Below are 20,101 nucleotides of genomic sequence, written 5' to 3' on the forward strand. Positions count from 1 at the left end.
TATGCAGCATTTGTCCTGTAAGTTCATCTTCCTTTCCCCAATGCAGGTGACGGGTGATACAGTGTACAACATGCTCAGGTTATCCGAAGTGGAATGTGATCAGGAGGAAAGACCTTTAAATCCACACAAGATACGAACCACTGAGGTATGTATGTCTTGTTATGGGTTTACATCACACCCTAATATTTTATCACTTTGACCATTCATTTGTTTTACATGTGTACCAATTCTGTCAGACTCTTGTTACTTTACGTTTTTTCAAATGTCTCTCTGCAGGTGTTACATTCTCCCTTTGATGACATCATTCCACGTGAAAGAAAAAAATCCAAAAAGGATGAAGACAAAAAAGAGGGAAAGAAATCTCAGTCCAAAGCAACAAAGTAAGTGTTTAATTGACTATTATACACACTTTCTCTGCTCCTCACTCTCAATCTGTTGCTGACTCGGAAGTGTGGTACTGCAGTTATGAACAGTCGGACTCTGGACCTATTTATTTTGTCAGGAACTTCAGTCTGTTGTCATTTGGAGAGGAAGCTGAGGAGGAAGAGGAAATGGTAACTCAAGTCAGCCAGGTAATTAGAACATGAGCGGTCTTGTTATTCTGCGCCTCAAATCTAACTCGCCATCTTTGTGCCATCCGTGTCAGATACATTACACACATTGTTTATTTTCATCCAGACACTGAAGGGGAAAAGCAAAAGCAGTCATGACCTGCTGAAGGATGATCCACTGCTGAGCTCTGTCCCAGCGGTCAACAAGTAAACACACAGATACCGTAGAGACACCATGCTCTGCTGCCTCAACTTATCTTGTTTGGAGAGTGAATGAATGAATATATTATTCATGTTTTTCTGAATCTATTTGTCTTGTGTTTGAAGGAAAAAAGCCAGAGGTGGGGCTGGAGAAGCAGCAGAGGTATGCTCTTATACCTTCATGGGGTCTGTTCAATCAACACACCATGCACCACGTTTATAATGCACTCCGTTCCGCTTGTTGAGGAACACCTTTTCTCTTGAGCGTTCTTCATGCCTTCTCTCCTTTCTCTCGTATTCAGGGTGAGGATGATGAGGCTGCGGAGGGGGATGCGAATGGTGACGAAGAGGAGTATGACTCTGACGAGAGGCAGGAAATGAGGGAGAGGATCTCTAAGAAGCTGAAGAAGATGAAGGAGGATGAGAAGAAGAGTACCGATCCCAGCGAGGAGGACAGAGGAAAGAGGGCCAACCGCAGGTAGATTACACTAAAATGACATGCCATCCATTCCATATAGCCATTTATGCACCTTTTTAATTGGGGATTGTTGTTTAATCTAATAGCGGTGTTATCGTTTACGTTAATCGTTCGCCAGTGTTCTGAGTTTAGGCCCCTTTTTGTCTTTACCACAACATCTTTGATTAGAAACCTGACTTGGTGCCCAGCAGGTGGCGGTAGCGTATAAGAGAAAGTGATGTCAAATCAGTGATACAGTAGTTGTAATTCTTTAGACTGGCCATGGGGAGGCATTGTAGCACTGCATGGACAAGGGAGCTCAGTCTGTATGCACTGGATATACTACTGCTTTAAAGCCCCAACTCAATGTCCAGCTAGGTGACATGTTGGTTCAGTTCACAAGGAAATCCGTGATAAAAGAGAGAGCTTTTCGTTCAATCTGTTCCGATAGGTTTTCGACGGTATCTTGTGATAACTGAGATGATGCAGTATAACTGAACATATCAAAGGACCTCGTCGTAGAGACAAAGCAGTGTGATTCAGCTGCTTTGATGTAATGGCCATCATCATCCTATGGACTGGCTATATCATAGGCTACATACCACCACTGATAACTCAACAATGACTCCTTACTCCTTGCTCACTACTGTAACTAAGTACAGTCTTGACAAGATAATTACAATGGCAAACGCAATTTCTGATTAAACACTGATTGTTGTAAAAATACATTTTAATGGGAATTACTTTTGGTGACCATGAATGAATGAATGAATGAATCAGAGGGTCGGAGGTACTTATGCTGGGTGATTCCTCATGACAATATAACAAAAAAATATCATGATTCTTAAGATTTTCAAGAAATTAATCCATAGAAGAGTCCTTTGGAGGAAGGATTGTTGACATATATTTTACATTTGTATCTTTATAGCATAATTGTGGAAAAATGTATTAAAGTTGGTACAATTGGCCTTACATAGGCCGCCTTTTAAAGCTGCAATATGTAACATAGAAATGTGTGTTATAGATCTGCCATTCTCATTGAAAGCAAGTCTAAGAAGCGGTGAATCTGTTCTATGTGTGCTATTTCTATGCTTCCCGTTCTTAAGTTTAAGTTTTTGCGTCTTTTACTTACGGTTTTGAACACCAGCTGAAAGTACAATATTTTTGGTTATGGAAATGATATTTCACAGCTTTTTAGATGGTACAGTGAATGATTATCTACATGCTTGTTTTGTCACAACTAAAATTAAGCGAACAGAATTTTTGCAACCAGGAAATGGCATAGTGATTTCTGCAAAATGCATCTCTTAAGATTCCATAATGTTTTCATCTGCAGGTGCTACAAAGCAAACATTGGTGTCATATGAAGCTTTACCTCTTGCTCTGTAATATGCGTAGTATTTTCATTTCAATAACAATTTTCTTACATTAATTAATATTGAGAAATATTCACATGAATATTTAACATGAGCAATGCCATTAGATTTAGAGAGAAAAAGCTATACATTGTTGAACATAAGACTCAAGGCATATCGAAGTTCCAGTGAGGGATCTCTGCTAGTTTTAAAGATGTGGCCCATTTTTATACAGAGAAATTGGCATAGTAGACAATGTAACCAATCACAGCCCTCCTTCTTACTTGTATCATAGCACATCCTGTATCACCAGTAGAGGATGATCATTTTGACATTCACGCTGTTAATGCTTAACATATTGGATCGTAACTCTAAAAGTAGAAGAGATCCCACTGTGGAATGTTGATCTGCCCGTAGAGTATATTATGTTCAACCATGTATATCATTTTGTTTTTTGCCAAATCTAAGATTTGGTGTTTTCGATTCATGTTTGTTTTTCAATAATCATAAATGCATGTAGGAAAATTGTTATTGAAGTCTAAATGCTACTCATATTACGGTAAAGTTTCATATGACACCAATGTTTGCTTTGTTGCACCTACAGATGAAACATCATGGAATGTTTAAAGGAGGCCTGGGTAAGGCCAACATGTCACAAATGTTCCAAATGTGGTCACAAAACTTGAATTCATTCTTTCTCAATTAGGCTTTAAGATACACATGCCAAATATGTCAACATTCCTTCCTCTAAAGGACCATTCTACGAATTACATTTTGTGAAAATCCCCCAAATCATGGTCTTTCTTTGTTGTTGTTCTAGTCTCATGAGGAATCACCATGCTAGGGTGTTGATGAGGACTAGTGACACCCTCTCAGCCAAGCAGAACCCCCCTCGCTGCTAACACACACTCGCCTCGGGCCACTGGCCCCACATCAATGAACTCAGCCTGTCCACTGCAGCCAGGACCCGCTAGGTGGAAGAGAAATGCTGTCACCCACACCACATGCCTTACTCCGCTGTAGTAGAGGCAAACATCAGTCTGCCAACACTGTGTGAGAGCGAGCAAGCAAACAGGCCTGAACGAGAGTCAGACAGACAGATAGATCGAGCCGGGAAGAGAAAACGGCTGTGACAGTTTTTGTAACCTCAAGGTTGTCGTCCAAAATCGGTTACCGGTGGAGGAAACATAGTGTTTTTAAAAGCATGTGACATGTTTGTCTCAATGCCACTGCTGATTACCACACAGCACCAGCATTATCATAAACTGTTATCTAGCTGTGTGTTGTGTTACCTCTCAATTACCCAATGGGATAAGGACTCGGCACCGGCCCAGCCAGTCAGCTGTGTGTGTGCGCTCGTGCGTGTGTGCATGTGACTGACAGGTAGGCCGATGCAGACCGACTGTAGTATATTAAACACAAGCGTAGATTGTTTGGCTGTAGGCCTGTACCCCAGCACCGTGGTTTGTGTTGGCACAGAGTCAAAGGGAAGGCTGGTAGGTAGAGCACAGTGTTGGGCCGGGACAAAGGGGGCATTGTTGAAGAATCTCTCCTCCTCTGTCTCTCTCTTTCTTTCCCCCTTTCTCTCTGAGATATTGTTTCAGACCACAAGAGTGTATTTTTATTGTTTGGCCCGCTGAGTAATTCCTTTATGCTCAACTGCAGGGGATAAAACTGAAGGATGGTCGTGGGTGCTATCCAGCAGGTCTCAGGTGGAGACGTTAAAAGTCAAGTCTGAGACGACCGCGAAAATTAGGAATCTCGCGGAAAAATATTTTTCAGATCTACACAAAACCTCTTTACCATATTGCCAGGCAATTGTTTCCCGTAGGTGCCAAGCGACCAGACAACATTCCATTTTCCTCAGCATCAAGTGACGTAATCAGTCTGAGGTGTTTTCACGAGAGATCTCAAATCATAATGTATATTTACTATGACAGGATGGGAATTGAAGAGGGAACTGTAATTTGGTCCCGTCCATTAAAGGAGAGGGTAATAAACCTGGAAATCTCTCTAGAAATACTTGGACTGTTTGGTTGGGTGCGGACAGTTTTTACAACACCGGTATATACTTACCACATCATTATCCGTTATTGTATATCGACCCCATGATACAGCTATATATAGCTATTTATCAATCCCTCTCACCTCCACAGCATTCACCAGAGAGGGATCTGAGCTCAACACCTCGTCACCATTCCTATTGATTAAATCCGGTCTCTATATGAAGTGCCTGGGGCCTCTTTGCGGGAGTTCATTTTTTAAATTTGTGTATATATATATATATATATATATATATTGAAGTGAGTCCCAAAAGCAGTGCATGTGGTAGCCGACTAGCCGCCACTTTTGTTAAACCCGACGGGGCATGACTGGGGAAGCAAAACGCTTCCATATGGCTCTGGGACACAGCCTTAGTTGACTGGCTCTGCCAACAAGACCCTGGCTCTCTTGCGCTCTCTCTTTCTCTCAGGCGTGCACTCTCTCTGCCTTTCTCTCTCTCCATTTACACCGAGACTACCAAAAATTAGGAACACCTTACTAATATTGAATTGCACCCCCCCCCCTTCCATTTTGTCCTCAGAATAGCCTCTTTTCGTCAGGGTATGGACTCTACAAGGTGTCGATAGCATTCCACAAGAACTGTTGGGCGGGAAAAACCCAGCAGCGTTGTTGCAGTTCTTGACACGAACCGGTGTGCCTGGCACCTACTCAAAGGCACTTAAATCTTTTGTCTTGCCCATACACCCTCTGAATGGCACATATACACAGTCTATGTTTTAAAAAGGCTTAAAAATCCTTCTTTAACAAGCCTCCTCCCCTTCATCTGTACTGATTTGAATTGGATTTAACAAGTGATAAGGAATCATAGCTTTCACCTGGATTCAGCTTTTCAGTCTGTCATGGAGTGAGCAGATGCTCTTAATCTTTTGAAAAACTCTGTGTATATCTCTCTCATCTATCTCTCCCTGTCATTCCCCTCTTCTCATTGCCTGGTCGTTCTTGAGAGATTAGCCCTGAATTCAAACCCAAATCAGGAAGAAACTACTCCTGTCAGGCCCAACGTTTAACCATGACCAGTCTTTTTCCAATCTTAATCATGTTTTAACTGAGAAATATCTTTGTTTGGGCCTTTTAAGGTCTAGGCCTGTGAGCCAGTCCAGGGGTGTGTGTGTGAAGAAAAATCTATAATGACTGTTGATCTTTAACAGATTGAGATGTGGCCTTTTCCTGACTGACTAGGTGACTGACGACCTGGTCACCAAGACGACCCAGTACCTCTCCCGTAGGAGGGTTGGCCAGACCGTTGTTGTTTCACTAGACGGTCCTTCAGCAGACAATGGAACTCGCAATTAACTGGGACAACAGACACCAATTATCTAAGCCCAAGTGGCCTTACCCTGGACACCAAACGTGCACACACACACACACAAAAGTGACACGGTGTGTGGCTAATTGGCTGCACCTGTTTGTTGTGATTGGTCATAACCCAGGGGGTCTCTCAGAGAAAGGTAATGGGAATCAGGAAGCACTGGACTCTCTAGTGGAGAACCGCTGTAGACTATCCAGTTCCTGGCAGCAGGGTCCTGTGTGTTTTGGAACTGACAGGTCTACACATCTCTGCTGGCCCGACCTTGCATGTCTATCCAGCACGGAGCACTCTCCGTCTTAGTCTTTCTCTCGCTCTCTTTCTCTTGCTTTCTCTGTCTTTCGCTCTCTGTCTCTCTGTTCCCTCTTTCTCCATCTGTCTGTCTCTCTCTCGGGAAACAGATCTGTGTGTTTAGGACTCTTTATGTGTTTGATGGGCTGGATGGAATGAAGAACCTGTGGGGAATTTAGCCTACTTGGTAGGAGAGGGATAGACACATTGCTTCTCTCCTTCTCTGCACAGTCATGCAGATTCTTGTCTGTGCTGCTGCTGGTGCTGTGGTCAGATTCCTCCTCACCGTCCTGCTTGGCTTTGAACCAAGCCGAAGCTCGAATCCACTATGTGGTGCTTGCCTACGGAGCAGCAAGGGGAACTGCCCCTCCCTACCTTCAGTCTATGCTCAAACCCTACACCCCCATCCCGAGCACTCCGTTCTGCCACCTCTTGCCTCTTGGCCGTCCAACCCCTACAGGGGGGTCAGCTCCCGCTCAGGCCAGTCAAAGCTTTTCTCTGTCTTGGCACCCCAGTGGCGGAAAGGGCTTTCCCCTGACACCAGGACAGCAGAGTCCCTGCCCGTGTTAAGGACGTGTCCGAAGCCTTAACTCTTCAAAGAATATATATTTTAAATAAGACATCATATGTACTTTATTATGATATGTGGTTGTCCCACCTAGCTATCTGAAGATGAATGCACTAAATGTAAGTCGCCCTGGACAAGAGTGTCTGCTGGACAAGAGTGTCTGCTGGATGACTCGAATGTAAAGGTTTAGATGTTGTTGTCATCCCACTGTCTGTCATCCCAATCTCTCTGGTATACCAGAGGCCTGGTTTAGACTGCTGCGCTGAGGGATTGGGATCCCTCCGTCTGTCTGTCTGTCTGTCTGTCTGTCTGTCTGTCTGTCTGTCTGTCTGTCTGTCTGTATGTCTCTGTCTGTCTTCTGTGCTGTGCTGTGGGTTCCTCTCCGGCGCTGGCGGGGTTCGAGAGAGTGACTGACTGACTGGGCCGTAGCCAGTCACTTTGTGTGCTTTCTTTATGAAAAGTAAATCATCCACAGCACCCTGGGTTTCGCTTATTTGAATTGTCTGAATGAGCGACAATCGCTGGCAGCCCCTGAGAGGCCGAAAGCCGCCTGGCCCAGCAGAGAGGAATGACGAAGACCTGTTCCTACTTCAATCTGCTCAGAAAAGAGGAGAGGGAGGACATTAATGTAGATAGGCTGGTCCTAGACATGCGTCTCTCGCTCTCTCTCCTCTCTTCTCTGTCTCTCTTTCCCCTCCTTAGTGTTGTGGGATGACAGTCCCACTCCTTCCCTGCTGGCAGGTGGGGAGGTGCTGCTGAATGGCTGGCATTGTGCTCCGGTTGGGAAGGAGGTGGAGTGGAGGAGGGGATGGATGTCTCTTGACCCCCCCCATACCCCCCCAGCTGATAGATCTGAAGGAGGGAGGGAGTCAGAGAGAGAGAGAGAGAAGGCACACTCTGGCATCTCGTCAAAGCCTGGTCTCATTAACACGCTCTGTGTGTGTGTGTGTGTGTGTGTGTGTGAGAGAGAGAAGCTGGGATGGTCCTGCTAACAGAAGGCCACTGTATTCACTACTGTGTTATTTTTCATCTGGCTAAATGAATACCCATGGAGACCTCCCCTTGGGCTGGTTGAAACTAGTGCTCACCTTGTGGTGTGTCTGCTATTTTTAACTGTACCGCTCTGCTCTGGCTCATTCTCATTTATTAGCAGTTCTGTTTTGGAGGCCGTTTGTGACAGCTTGCCACTTCTTGAAATCTGATTTTGCGTATTTACTCCGACTATATGCGCTTTTATATATAGCCTCTATGCAGGCAACAGAGCCGTAGCCAGGGTCTGAGTTTCAGTGAGGTCCGATGGGAGCCTCACATTGGTAACGTTATCACGTTGGTTGCTGTATCTTCAGCCACCTCAGTCCATCTACAAACACATAGCCTATTAGCTATACGATTAGCCGCTTCACATTAACTCAGCACTTTGATTGATTAAAAACTATAATTTTACGTATTAAAGAGAGATCTGTGAGGGGGTTAATAAAATACTTTTCCTGCTAATGTCGATGTCCGAGCCCCAGTGGAAATCTAATTAGCATAATAAAAGAAATCCCCGTTAAAATATTTGTTTTGCTTTGCATGCGTCTCAGTCCACCGCATCCGTCTAGGTCTCACTTCCGTATCTGCGGTGGAAGGTGACCGTTCTGCTCTACGACCCCCACAAGCGTCTTGGGACTTGTCTGAAGTCTGTACAGCCGATCTGCCAACTTCTGTCTGTTAGCGTCCCAACAGTTTGGGCTACACACTAATATGACCCCTCTGTGGAAAGGCGAGACACTCACATGCACGCACATCTCTAAGCCTCACAAGACTCCTCTGAAGGTCCCCCGGTACCAATGGGGAAAAAATGAATGGAAGTATAATGTATACAGTATGGAAACTGTTTAGTGTCAAAAATAAGGGGTTAAATACATGTAAAATCGCTCAGGTATAGGACAGACACTTTACAGTAAACTTCTTTTTGGATTTTTTTGGGGGGGAGGCGGGCTATCTGTTGTTCCATGTAGTGAATCTGTTATTCAATGCATTTGAATGGGCTAATAGCAGTAAAGCCAAAAATAAATGTTCATCAAATCATTTTTTCAATACAGAAGGTATACTTCAAGGGGTGTTAATTCAAAATCAAGGAGCAAAATTCAAACAATTTCATATGGTTTAGTAGAACCCTCCCCCGCTTAAGACAGGGCTTAGTAGAACCCTCCCCCGCTTAAGACAGGGCTTAGTAGAACCCTCCCCCGCTTAAGACAGGGCTTAGTAGAACCCTCCCCCGCTTAAGACAGGGCTTAGTAGAACCCTCCCCCGCTTAAGACAGGGCTTAGTAGAACCCTCCCCCGCTTAAGACAGGGCTTAGTAGAACCCTCCCCCGCTTAAGACAGGGCTTAGTAGAACCCTCCCCCGCTTAAGACAGGGCTTAGTAGAACCCTCCCCCGCTTAAGACAGGGATTAGTAGAACCCTCCCCCGCTTAAGACAGGGCTTAGTAGAACCCTCCCCCGCTTAAGACAGGGCTTAGTAGAACCCTCCCCCGCTTAAGACAGGGCTTAGTAGAACCCTCCCCCGCTTAAGACAGGGATTAGTCTCTTATTTAACAAAAGGTAAACAAATACGTTTGCTTTGCATAACTTTTTTGTTGTTGTTGCAGTTTAACTAAGTTCCTGCATTTCTACACGTTTCGTCATGGATTGCGGAGTCATTTTTGCTATTTTAAAAGCTGATTTACTGCACATTCTCCCATGACTTAGGGCATGTTAATATGATATCTGAGGGAGCGTGACAAACAAAATCAATGGGGGCCCCTTGGAGGTTAGGGCCCCTGGGCACGTGCCTTGACTGCCCGGTCAGTAATTCGGCCATGATTACAAGTTTAGATAGCTGGCTAGACTAATTTAACAATCTAAACATCTTAACTGACATGGGCTAATTGAGTGACTGTCAGTGAATGACAAATAGCAGACTGCTGATGCACAAAGTTTTGTGTATTCTACTATTCTAACTTTTTTTGGGGGGGGGGGGCTCCTCATATGTAGCCACGGCCCTGATAAAAGTTACCGCCGAAATAAAGCAAGCACCGACATAGTGTCTTGATCTCTATTGGAGGGATGTGACACCATTCTTCCGTGAGAAATTCCATCATTTGGTGGTTTGTTGATGGTGGTGAAAAATGCTGTCTCACAAGTGTTAAACTAGGTTGAGATCTGGTGACTGAGACACACAGGCAGCTCATTTCTGATTTCCCCCCCCCCACAATTTGGTCACATCAGATGTTTTTCATGTCAAATCTTTTTCAGAGCTGATCTGATTGGTCAAAAGACCATTAGTTATAAAAAGATCAGAATTGGACTGCCTGTGTAAACACACACACACACCAGTTAGCCAGTAACCCAAAGGTTGCTGGATCGAATCCCAGAGCTGACAAGGTAAAAATATTTTGTTCTGCCCCTGAGCAAGGCAGTTAACCCCAAGTTAACTGCTCCCCGGGGCGCCGATGAGGTGGATGCCGATGAAGTCAGAGGGGTTGAGTTAAATATGGAAGACACGTTCAGTTTAACGCGTTCAGTTGTACAAACTGACTTGGTGTCCCCCTTTATTTTAAGCCCTTATATTTTCCACCATAATTTGCAAATAAATTCATTTAAAATCCTATAATGTGATTTTCTGGATTTTTTTTTCTCCCTAATTTTGTCTGTCATAGTTGAAGTGTACCTATGATGAAAATTACAGGCCTCTCATCTTTTTAAGTGGGAGAACTTGCACAATTGGTGGCTGCCTAAATACTTTTTTGCCCCATTGTATATAAAATACGCATTTTCAAATTGTGACCAATCGATTGGTTGAAGGAACAGACTGTTGGTCAAACAATTTTTTTGTTGTTGTCGGGAACACGCCCTAAAATACTGTCATTCCTACAGACAGGCGGATGGGGGCTGAGTAGTTAGTTTACCTGTGTGCTGCTGACAGAAACAATATAATCTCCAGTGTCAGTCTATCAGTGTGTTGCAGTGTTGGAGGGCTCTGTGTGGAATGTGCTGAGCCCCCAGGAGTGAATGAACAGGTGTTGCTGGCTGGCTCTCTTCCCTCCTCGTTCCCGTCCTCTCTGGCCCCTCTCCTTTATTGGCACGGGGGTCTGCCCGCGGCACCATTGTTTGGCAGTTGCCTTGGAGATGTCTCTTGTTTTGCAAATTGCAGCGTGTCAAGGCAAGCCGAAAATGATCACTCAGTCAGAAGTGTGTCCTCCCCTCCCTCCCAGTAAAATATATAGCCTATGGTCTGTCTTCATTTCAAACTCCAAAGATCTCTGTGCTGATAAATCTGAGCTTGTGTAGTTACCGTATCAACAGCTAGCAGGCCCAGAGCTGTTTTGCCCAGTTAAGCTGATTGTTATCGAGGTGTACAAAACAAAGCAAATTCGAAAGGTTAACATGGTCAGCAAACATAATACTGTTCGTTCGTCTCCTCCATCTTGAGCTCATGTGATCTGACCTTACCCACTGCCTTAGCTACACATGTTTACATACAGTACTTTACCTTACCTAACTCCTCAGCTTTGACCTTCCCTTACTTAACTCCTCATGCCGTAGTCCACTCAGAGAGGTGGATGTGAGACTGAGACGGGACACTGGGCAGGCGACAGTCTTCAAAGGCCTCCGGCAGAGTTCCAGGATATCTCCTGTCTACCACCTCAGCTCTGACAGTGTCTCTGCTGGATAGAGAGGGGAAACATACCAACAACCCCATGCCTAGCTGTGTCTGAGGCTCACCGAGCTCAAGTACCTCCTATACCTGTGCCTCAAGAAAGGGAAAACATACCAGCACCATGTCTGGCTGGCTGTGTGTCTGAGACTCGCATACCTAAGCCCCTGAAAAGGAGAAATAACATTGAATGAACCAACACCATGTCTAGCTGTGTCTGGGTCACGCATACAGTACCTTATAGGCCTCCAATACCTGAGCCCCTACTTAGAGACAGCAGGGAGCCCAACATGGAAAAGACACAGCGGGATCTAGTCGACCACAATAATACTTTTTACAAGGTCAATATATCAGACGTCGCTAAGTTTGATGACCCCCCCCCCCCCGAGAGCTTATAAGGAGCAATGGAGGGTTGAAGGAGAGCTGGGGAAGTACAGAATGAGGAACAGAAGGTGGGGAGAGAGGGTTTAAAAAAAAAAAGGTGTTCAGAGAAACAAAGGCAGCCATTGTTTGGAGAGATGCTTCCTGGATGTGTTTCTGCCAGGCTGAAGTTCACCTGTGTTGCCTACCCGTGTTACCTGTGCTCTGCAAAAGGACCCAAACAGAGCTGTCAGGCTTTGTATAAATATTATTATCTCCCAACATCAGATAGCTGGTCTGTACTTAGCAGCCTCTGTCTGTCAGTCATGTTAAAGGGAACAGTATGAGGAGGATTGTTGGCACGGGGAGCAGACTTCCTCTCCCTCTCCTAGCTGGGCTTTGGGCAGCCAGCCAGCAGAGACCTCCGCTCACACCCTGGATTTCTGGACCTGGGTCTGGACATGCCTTGGCCTCAATGGCCTGACTTTAATCACTGTTCCAGGTCTCCTCATTCAGGGTCAGAAAGGCCGGACAATCACACTTCAACATTTGCAGTGTATGAATGTGCATTCGTGCTCAGCACAGTAATTGAGGCATACACTTTATTTATAGATCCACTACTTCCCGTTGCTTATGTCTTCTTGAAGTCTGTTCCCCTCTGTCTGAGGTCTGAATATTGTAGGCTACTGTATCATTGGTAAGTGTCATTTCAGGTTTATAGCCTCCCATGAAATTGAAACACATTTGAGTCCATCTGAAGGTAACACCCCTCGGTGTTGTATTACTGTAATTGCAGTCTATATAAATACATGTAGGAAGCAAGTTATGATAAAGGAAGCGACTCAAATAAATGATTGTTTTGCGAAGGGTATGACTATAGCCAACCAGCCACAGTTTTTAAAAACCAACCGAGGACATGCCTTTTTAAACTGGGAACAAATTGGAGGCAACTTGGTGCCAGTTTCCCCAGTCTCAAGCACTTCATCGAGTTCATTTGGTCCATGGCCGCAGTAGGGATCAGTGACTTGTTACTCAGAGAGAGATGGACTTTTCTCTGCAGGGGTTTTATGGGGCTGTGTTGTACCCACTCAACCACAACATCCCTTCTAGTGGTGCCAGAACCCTGGCCTGCCTGGAAGGCCGCGTGAACACTCCTCATAATAAGGCGCCACTCGATTTATTGGAGCTCGTTTTTTAGTGTACATATTTCAACCCTCAAACTGTATAGAAGCGCTGCCTATGATCATTGTGTGTTTTTTTTGTTTAAAAAAAAACTTTTAAATGTTCATTTTACGACGGCTCAGTGCTCTCACACACACTCCACATGCTTATTGCGTTGTGAGAAGCTTGAAGTAGGTAACTTGGAACAATACGTGTTTGTTTGTCAAGACCCAGAACAGTGGACTGCTGTAGAAAGTTCTGGATAAATAAACAGGAATTTAAGCTATGACTTTTGACCACGTCACTGAAAAGTCAAATGCACCTGGGTTCCCCGATCGCAGTAGCGTTTGCTCTCTTCAGTCAGTCTGATTTGCTGTAGAGCCATCTGTAGTAATTCAGATGACTTTCGTTTTTTTTTCTTTTCTGTACATTTTGAGGCTGTCACCTGCGGTATACCTTGTTTTGATCTGTGGTTTACCTGAATGTTAACTCCTCTGTTCCCTTTACAGTGACGAGCTGCGTCAAGAGGCTCGCCAGTTGAAGAAGGACCTACTGGCCATCAAAAAGAGGAGGGAAGACATCGCCAATCCTCCAAAGAAGGAGGAGGAAGGCGAGGGTATGTCACTACATCAACTACTGTTTTAAATACCTTGCAGGTACCACTTTATAAATGGTTTATGAAAGGATTTTCTACAAACTTTACGACTTACCTACTCACCCTTTATACTCTTTATATGTGAAGTGTTACCCAAAGTCATTTTCTCTCTGTGATCTAACACAGAGGATATCCTCCATCTCCATGAGGTACAGTATTTCTTCTCTGGGCCACATTCTCCTCTAATGGCTACGTATGTAGCCAGACAGTCCTCTCGTCTCTGACAATTAAGGCGGACGTCAACGTCTAGTTTATTCTACCCAAGGCTCTGCTTTTAAAAAAAAAATGTATTGCGTAAATTGCTTGAGCAACAAATTACTGAGTTGCTTACCCCCGTTGGTTAAAAACCAAAGCCCTTGCCGTAGGTTGGTCTTCAGCTTTGCTTAAAGTGACAAGGCGACTAAGTGGGTGTTTTTTTTCCCCCTTCGTTACCACACAGTCCTGCAGCCTCCCGTAATACCGCCTGTCTCCCGAGTGTTTTGTCGGTACACCCACCGATAAAGAAACACATATTTTTGGACAATCATGAAAACCACGTTGACTCAGAGTTAAGTACGACTGAGAAGCTCAAAATGTTGTTTTGCAACAACCAATGGTCCATGTGGTCTTGTGGTGGCATAAATGCCAAATTAACAGGGGGGGGGGGGGGGGTCACCGCAAGGCGCGTTTAAGTTCATGAGATATTGAACTCTCAACATCTCCTAGACACTGTTTGTCTTTTTTCCCCCGACACCGCCTCTTACTCAGTGCTTACCACATGGTGGGTACTCGACTCAGAACCCACTATTAGGTCTCAACTGAGACTGGATCCCAGCTAGAACCGTTTCTGTTTAGGCCTACTTGGCAGGTCACAGGGAAACACAAAAGCTCCAGTTCAGGTAAGTCACAACAGGTAGGTCAGTGTAGATGTGGTTATCCAGCCGGATGCTGTAACCAGGGTTAACCAGGAGGCCTTTATGTGTGTCTCTGGCTGGGCAGCAGCCTCTTTGAACGTGAATGTGTTGGACGTGAGGCTTCATTCAGTAGGATGGAATGTGTAGAAGAGAAGTCACGGGCCAGTGGACTCTGTAGGGGGGCAGATGTCTGCTTAAACACTGAATCCTGAGACTCGGCTGAGGGAGAGGAATGCACTGTTGCGTGGTGTGGTGGGTTAGATACTGAAGGAGGTGGTTTTATCTAATTCTCATCATTCTGGATGGATGGTGACTTTGGGTTTAAAGCGGTGAAACAGCTACTGCTTCACATTTTGGCTGCGCCCTACAGAGGTTGGAACCTAAATGAATCTCCAATAGTTTAGTTCTGAACCGAACCATATATATATATATATACTGCTCCGACCAGAAAAATAATGCTCTGAACCGGTTCGAACCCCCCCCCCCATTAGAGGCTTGCTATGGAGCAGGCAAGCTATAGCTCAGTGAGTTGTTTACATACGCGATGGAAAGAGAAGTGTAGGACATGATATACAACTTACATTTTGCAGGTGGGGAGAGTGAGAGGGTGGAGGAGGAGGCTTGGGCTTGAAGTGCTGGGAATCTTGTTATGACATGCATTATCTGAATTAGGCCCACAGAGCTATACCTACGGAGGAGTGGCTTCTATGGAGGAACTTTGAATGTCTTTGAACTTCAGAGTTGGCTAACGTTGGACCAGAGCTAGCTAGCAAGCTAGCTAACAAGCTTGTGTGTGCACAGCGGCACCAGAATCAATAACACGTGAAATGTGATAACTATAGTATCCCTAACTAGCGTTGAAAAAGTTAAACCCTTTCTTCTCTAATTAAAAATCTCTCCCTATATTCTGAATCAAACTTGTAACATTAGTAGGCTACAGCTGTGCTTCAGAGTGGGAGGGGCAGGTAGCCTACACACACACTGGCAAAGATGTTCAGCTGGCAGGCAGACACTGGATGAAGTTTCTGATTGACAGAGGCATGACTTTGCATAGGCGCTTTGTTGCGTTTTTCTTTGCGAAACTAGAAAAAAAATACCCAGAACATAAAATGTTATTAACCGGATCCCATGCTTTCAAAAATAAGTTATTTTCCGGAACGGTATAGATCACTTTCGTTCCCTGTTCTGGTTCTGTTCCTTGAAAAATCATAATTTTTTTATATTTTTTTTACCGGTTCCGACCCCTGGCCCTATATGGTTTACTGACCTCTTTTGAACACCAGAGCCCTATTTGGTCTGATCAAAACTAGTGCACTATATAGGGCGTAGGTTGCCATTTCGGATACAGATTTTGTTTTCACTTTTAACTTTGCTGTTACTAAAAAAACTAAATCACTGTGACCTAGTAAAGGTCAGTAAGTCTTGTTTTATTAATAAAATCTGCTCACTCTAAAGCTGCATGGTCAGGCAGGTTTCTGCCCTACTTTCTCTAAGGATTAGTGTGTGCTCAGGAAAACCTTTTGACCTTCAAACAACTTTGAATGGGGAGGCTGTTGTACGTCACTGTCCTCACATTAAATGCCTCGATGGGGCCAAAAATCTCACCCCCCACAGCCTGACCTCTGAGCAGCGGTCAATTCCAAAGAAGCTCAGATGCAGCTGTGGTAGGTTTGACTGTAGTCTCTAGGGAAAGGGAATTTAGAGGGTAAACTTGCTGACTTTGTGTTTCTGTATCATCATTACCTCACCGGTCTGCTATTAAGACAGAGACATCACTTCCAAAACATACGTACACGGACGTGCACTTCAATACACTCAACATTCCTCACATTCATGTGGCAAATAAAATGGGTATTGTTCTTTTACGCTTTCAATAGAGAGAGGACATTAGGACAGGACCATTAGACCCATAGACGTTTTGAATTTCTGTTAGCAGAAGACTGATGTGTTTGCAAAGCCGTTTGCCCTCAAATGTTTTCTAAGCGCTATTGATTAATTAAAGTGTGACCGAACGGTTTGCAGAAAGAAAAAAAAAATCTAATCTAGATTGTTTTCTTTGCTTGCCAAACACACTATTGACAAATACACACAAGAAGACTGAAGTGCTCTAGATTCCTCTTTGTCCTATTTTTTATGAGAATGAAATTGCAGAGGATGGAATTCTGATCCTGCTTGTGCACATGTTGTGCTTGGACGGAGTCCTCCACAGTGGCGTCCCAAACGGCACCCTATATAGTGCACTACTTTTTCCAGAGCCCAGGGGGCTCTGACCAAAAGTAGTGCACTATGTAGGGAATAGGGTGCCATTGGGACGCACACCCCTCTGTTACTTGGCCAAGACAGGTCATGGACCGTTTGGAGGAGGCATGTTCACCATGTACTCAGCAATCGCCAACGAAATACCAGGAAAAAACAAGAAAAGGGAGCTCCATCATATCTATCTGGGACGGTTAGGCTAATGTTAGTAGCAGACGAGAGCCTGAAGTATAATCACTGAGTTTGTAATTGTCAGAATATAATAAAAATGTAATTTTTTCTGATCTGAAATGCCTTGCCTATATCTAGCAGTAAGATTCCCATTTGAACCGTTTGAACTTATCGCTTTCGTTTATCATGGAAAATATTGTATATTAAGTTAATTTTTATTTGAAATGTGCTAAAAACCTATTGCCATGTATGGCATTGTCCTAAATGAGTTATTGTCCTAAATGAGGCATTGTTCTAAGTATGAGTGGAAGCTATTTTGACAGGCTACTGATCTGATCCCAGCCGCTAACCCTGCAAACAATATTGAGTCGTTAGGACATCAAGAAATTGTCAACTAAAGTCGTCAGGACGTTGTGTCATGGTCCGCTAAAGATTTTGCATAGTTCCCAGTTTGTCCCGGGAACTAACACACCAAAGGTGCTTTTAACATAGTCTTTTCAACTTACATATTTGACTCTCTTTGACCTTCATGATTACGTTGTATATGTTTATTCATACAGTAATTATTATTTAACATTTCCTCACATGGGATTTGAACTCGTGTCTTGGTTCACGGAATTCTGATCTTCCTGCTATGCCACCACGTCTGTATCAATGACTGATTTCATCTGTCGGGGTTTTCCTACACTTTTTGTACTTCAAAGTCAATCTCAGCTCTGTTAAAAATGCACTGAAGAAAAAAACGATTATATTTATCATAGTGATTCAGGAGAAACATTAAAACAGAATAATATTTCCCCCACCAACATTAGACAACTATACAGGAAACCCTCACATTGCTGAAATAAGTTAATTAAATCAATGAGAGAATAGTCAGAAATAACTGATAACAAAAGAGTGTCATCTGCACTGCTATTGTAATTAAGTGCTGTGATGGATTATAATTAATTAATGTGTAGGGGACTGCTGAATTATTGTAATTGTGTTGAATCTATATATTTTATTTATTTTTAACCCATTTTTCTTCCCAATTTTGTGGTATCCAATTGGTAGTTGCAGTCCTGTCCCATCGCTGCGACTCCCGTACGGACTCGGAGAAGGTCGAGAGTCGTGTGTCCTCAGAAACACAACCCAGCCAAGCCACACTGCTTCTTGGCATAACGCCCGCTTAACCCGGAAGCCAGCTGCACCAATGTGTCGGATGAAACACCGTACACCTGGCGACTGTGGTCAGCTTGCATTGCTCCCGGCCCGCCACAGGAGTCCATGTGCATGATGGGAAAGGAACATCCCTGCCGGCCAAACCCTCCCCTAACCCGGACGACGCTGGGCCAATTGTGCACCGCCCCATGGGTCTCCCGGTCGCGGCCAGCTGCGACAGCCTGGACCCGAACCAGGATCTCTAGTGGCACAGCTATCACTGCTATGCAGTGCCTTAGACCACTGCGCCACTCGGGAGGCTGGGAAATTATACAGACTTTGTGGCACGACAGAAAGATCAGTATTCCACAAATCAAGAAGTTGTGAGTTCAAATCCAAGTTGGGGTCATATTGAAAAGACAGTACTAAGTGTTCATGTCAAATGTAATCCTATTGTCATTGATTAAATATCTTTAAACCGTTTTAGCTGAACAGCATATCACTTACCTTAAAAGCCCCATACCATTTCATGACTTTACTTATAATGGTTTGGGACACCTGGGCTCATCATGTGACAAAAACCTCCAGGGACCATGACACAACGTACCAAGAATGTCCTAAAAGAATCCTTGGGCATGTCCCCGGGACAAACTGGGAACACCACTAAACCATCAGGGGACCATGACACAACTTCTCAAGAACATTCAGGGGACCTTCACGGGACCATGATACAACGTCCCAAAAATGTCCTAAAAACATCCCCAGGGCAAACCGGGAACTAAACAAAACCTCCAGGGGACCATGACACAATGTCCCAAGAACATTCGCGGGACCTTCAGGGGACCATGACACAATGTCCCAAGAACTTTCGCGGGACCTCCAGGGGACCATGACACAATGTTCCAAGACCGTTTGCGGGACCTCCAGGGGACCATGACACAATGTCCCAAGAACATTCGCGGGACCTCCAGGGGACCACGACACAATGTCCCAATAACATTCGCGGGACCTTCAGGGGACCATGACACAAATTCCCAAGAACGTTCGGGGGACCATGACACAACATCCTAAAAACGCCCCAAGGACAAACTGGGAATTATGAAAAGGTTCCCCAGAGAATGTGGGACCCTTGGGACCGTCACGTGACATCCTAAGGACTAGTAAAAGGAAAGTCTTGAACGTCCTAAAAAGTTCCTGACATGGTCCTCTGATGTCCTGGTTTCTTACAGGGAACTAGACAAAGGTCCACCAGAGAACGTTCCCTTTGGGACCATCATGCAATGTTCTTAGACGTTCTTAGAACATCAATAAGATAACGTCGCACCGAAGCCCTTAAGGGGCCTAATGGGAACGTCGCCGGATGTCCTCAGGATGTCCCCTGTTTGCTGGGAACTGATTTCATCATTTGGTTTCTTGCAGCAGGCCTTGAATCTGGTCTCCCTGGACTTCCTATGCTATACACATCTTTGTGCTCAGTCCCAGAAGCAAACATATTCCTCCTCCATGCGCTAACAACAGCAGCAGCCACTACCCACTAACTTGGCATGCGGCAACTTAATCAGGGGGAAAAAATCAATTGTCACCTCAGAACTCACCCAGCAGAGAGCTAAAAGAGACATTTGAGTTACCTTTTGAGTTATTATTTTCGACAGACATCGCTTCCATTTTCAAGACATAAATTATAGCATGTTCTTCTAGTCTGGTTTTCTCTTTCTTGGCATAAGTGTTGGTTCTGAGAGCCAAAAATAAGAAAGACAGGCTGAAAACACTGTCCATTTTATACCCACCCTCAATGATGTGGCAACATTCTTTCTACCACTCCAAGTTATTTATACAGGTTATGCCTGTGTGCACAGCGTGTTTTATTTCAATGGCGCCTGGTCAGTCAAATTGTTGATGTGGAAGAAACAAAGACTGATCTTTGAAACGTCAATTGACTTATGATTATATGTTGCAGTTAGGTTTATTTTTTTCCTCCAAAATATCAGTTC

At 44.4% G+C, this 20,101-nt stretch overlaps 1 protein-coding gene across 2 annotated transcripts in view; it reads left to right on the top strand.

Moving 5' to 3' along the window:
* Nucleotides 1-20,101, top strand: part of cwc27 (CWC27 spliceosome associated cyclophilin) — a 48,720-nt gene that overhangs the window by 1,684 nt on the left and 26,935 nt on the right. For both annotated transcript variants that reach the window (XM_020457396.2, XM_031802342.1), the window contains exons 5-11: nt 47-145; nt 277-380; nt 503-572; nt 679-758; nt 879-915; nt 1,055-1,230; nt 13,505-13,611. In XM_020457396.2, the coding sequence (XP_020312985.1) occupies nt 47-145; nt 277-380; nt 503-572; nt 679-758; nt 879-915; nt 1,055-1,230; nt 13,505-13,611 (673 nt within the window). The remainder of the gene's footprint in view (nt 1-46; nt 146-276; nt 381-502; nt 573-678; nt 759-878; nt 916-1,054; nt 1,231-13,504; nt 13,612-20,101) is intronic.

The sequence above is a fragment of the Oncorhynchus kisutch genome, linkage group LG23 (genome assembly GCF_002021735.2).
Source record: "Oncorhynchus kisutch isolate 150728-3 linkage group LG23, Okis_V2, whole genome shotgun sequence".
Classification (NCBI taxonomy): Eukaryota; Metazoa; Chordata; class Actinopteri; order Salmoniformes; family Salmonidae; genus Oncorhynchus; species Oncorhynchus kisutch.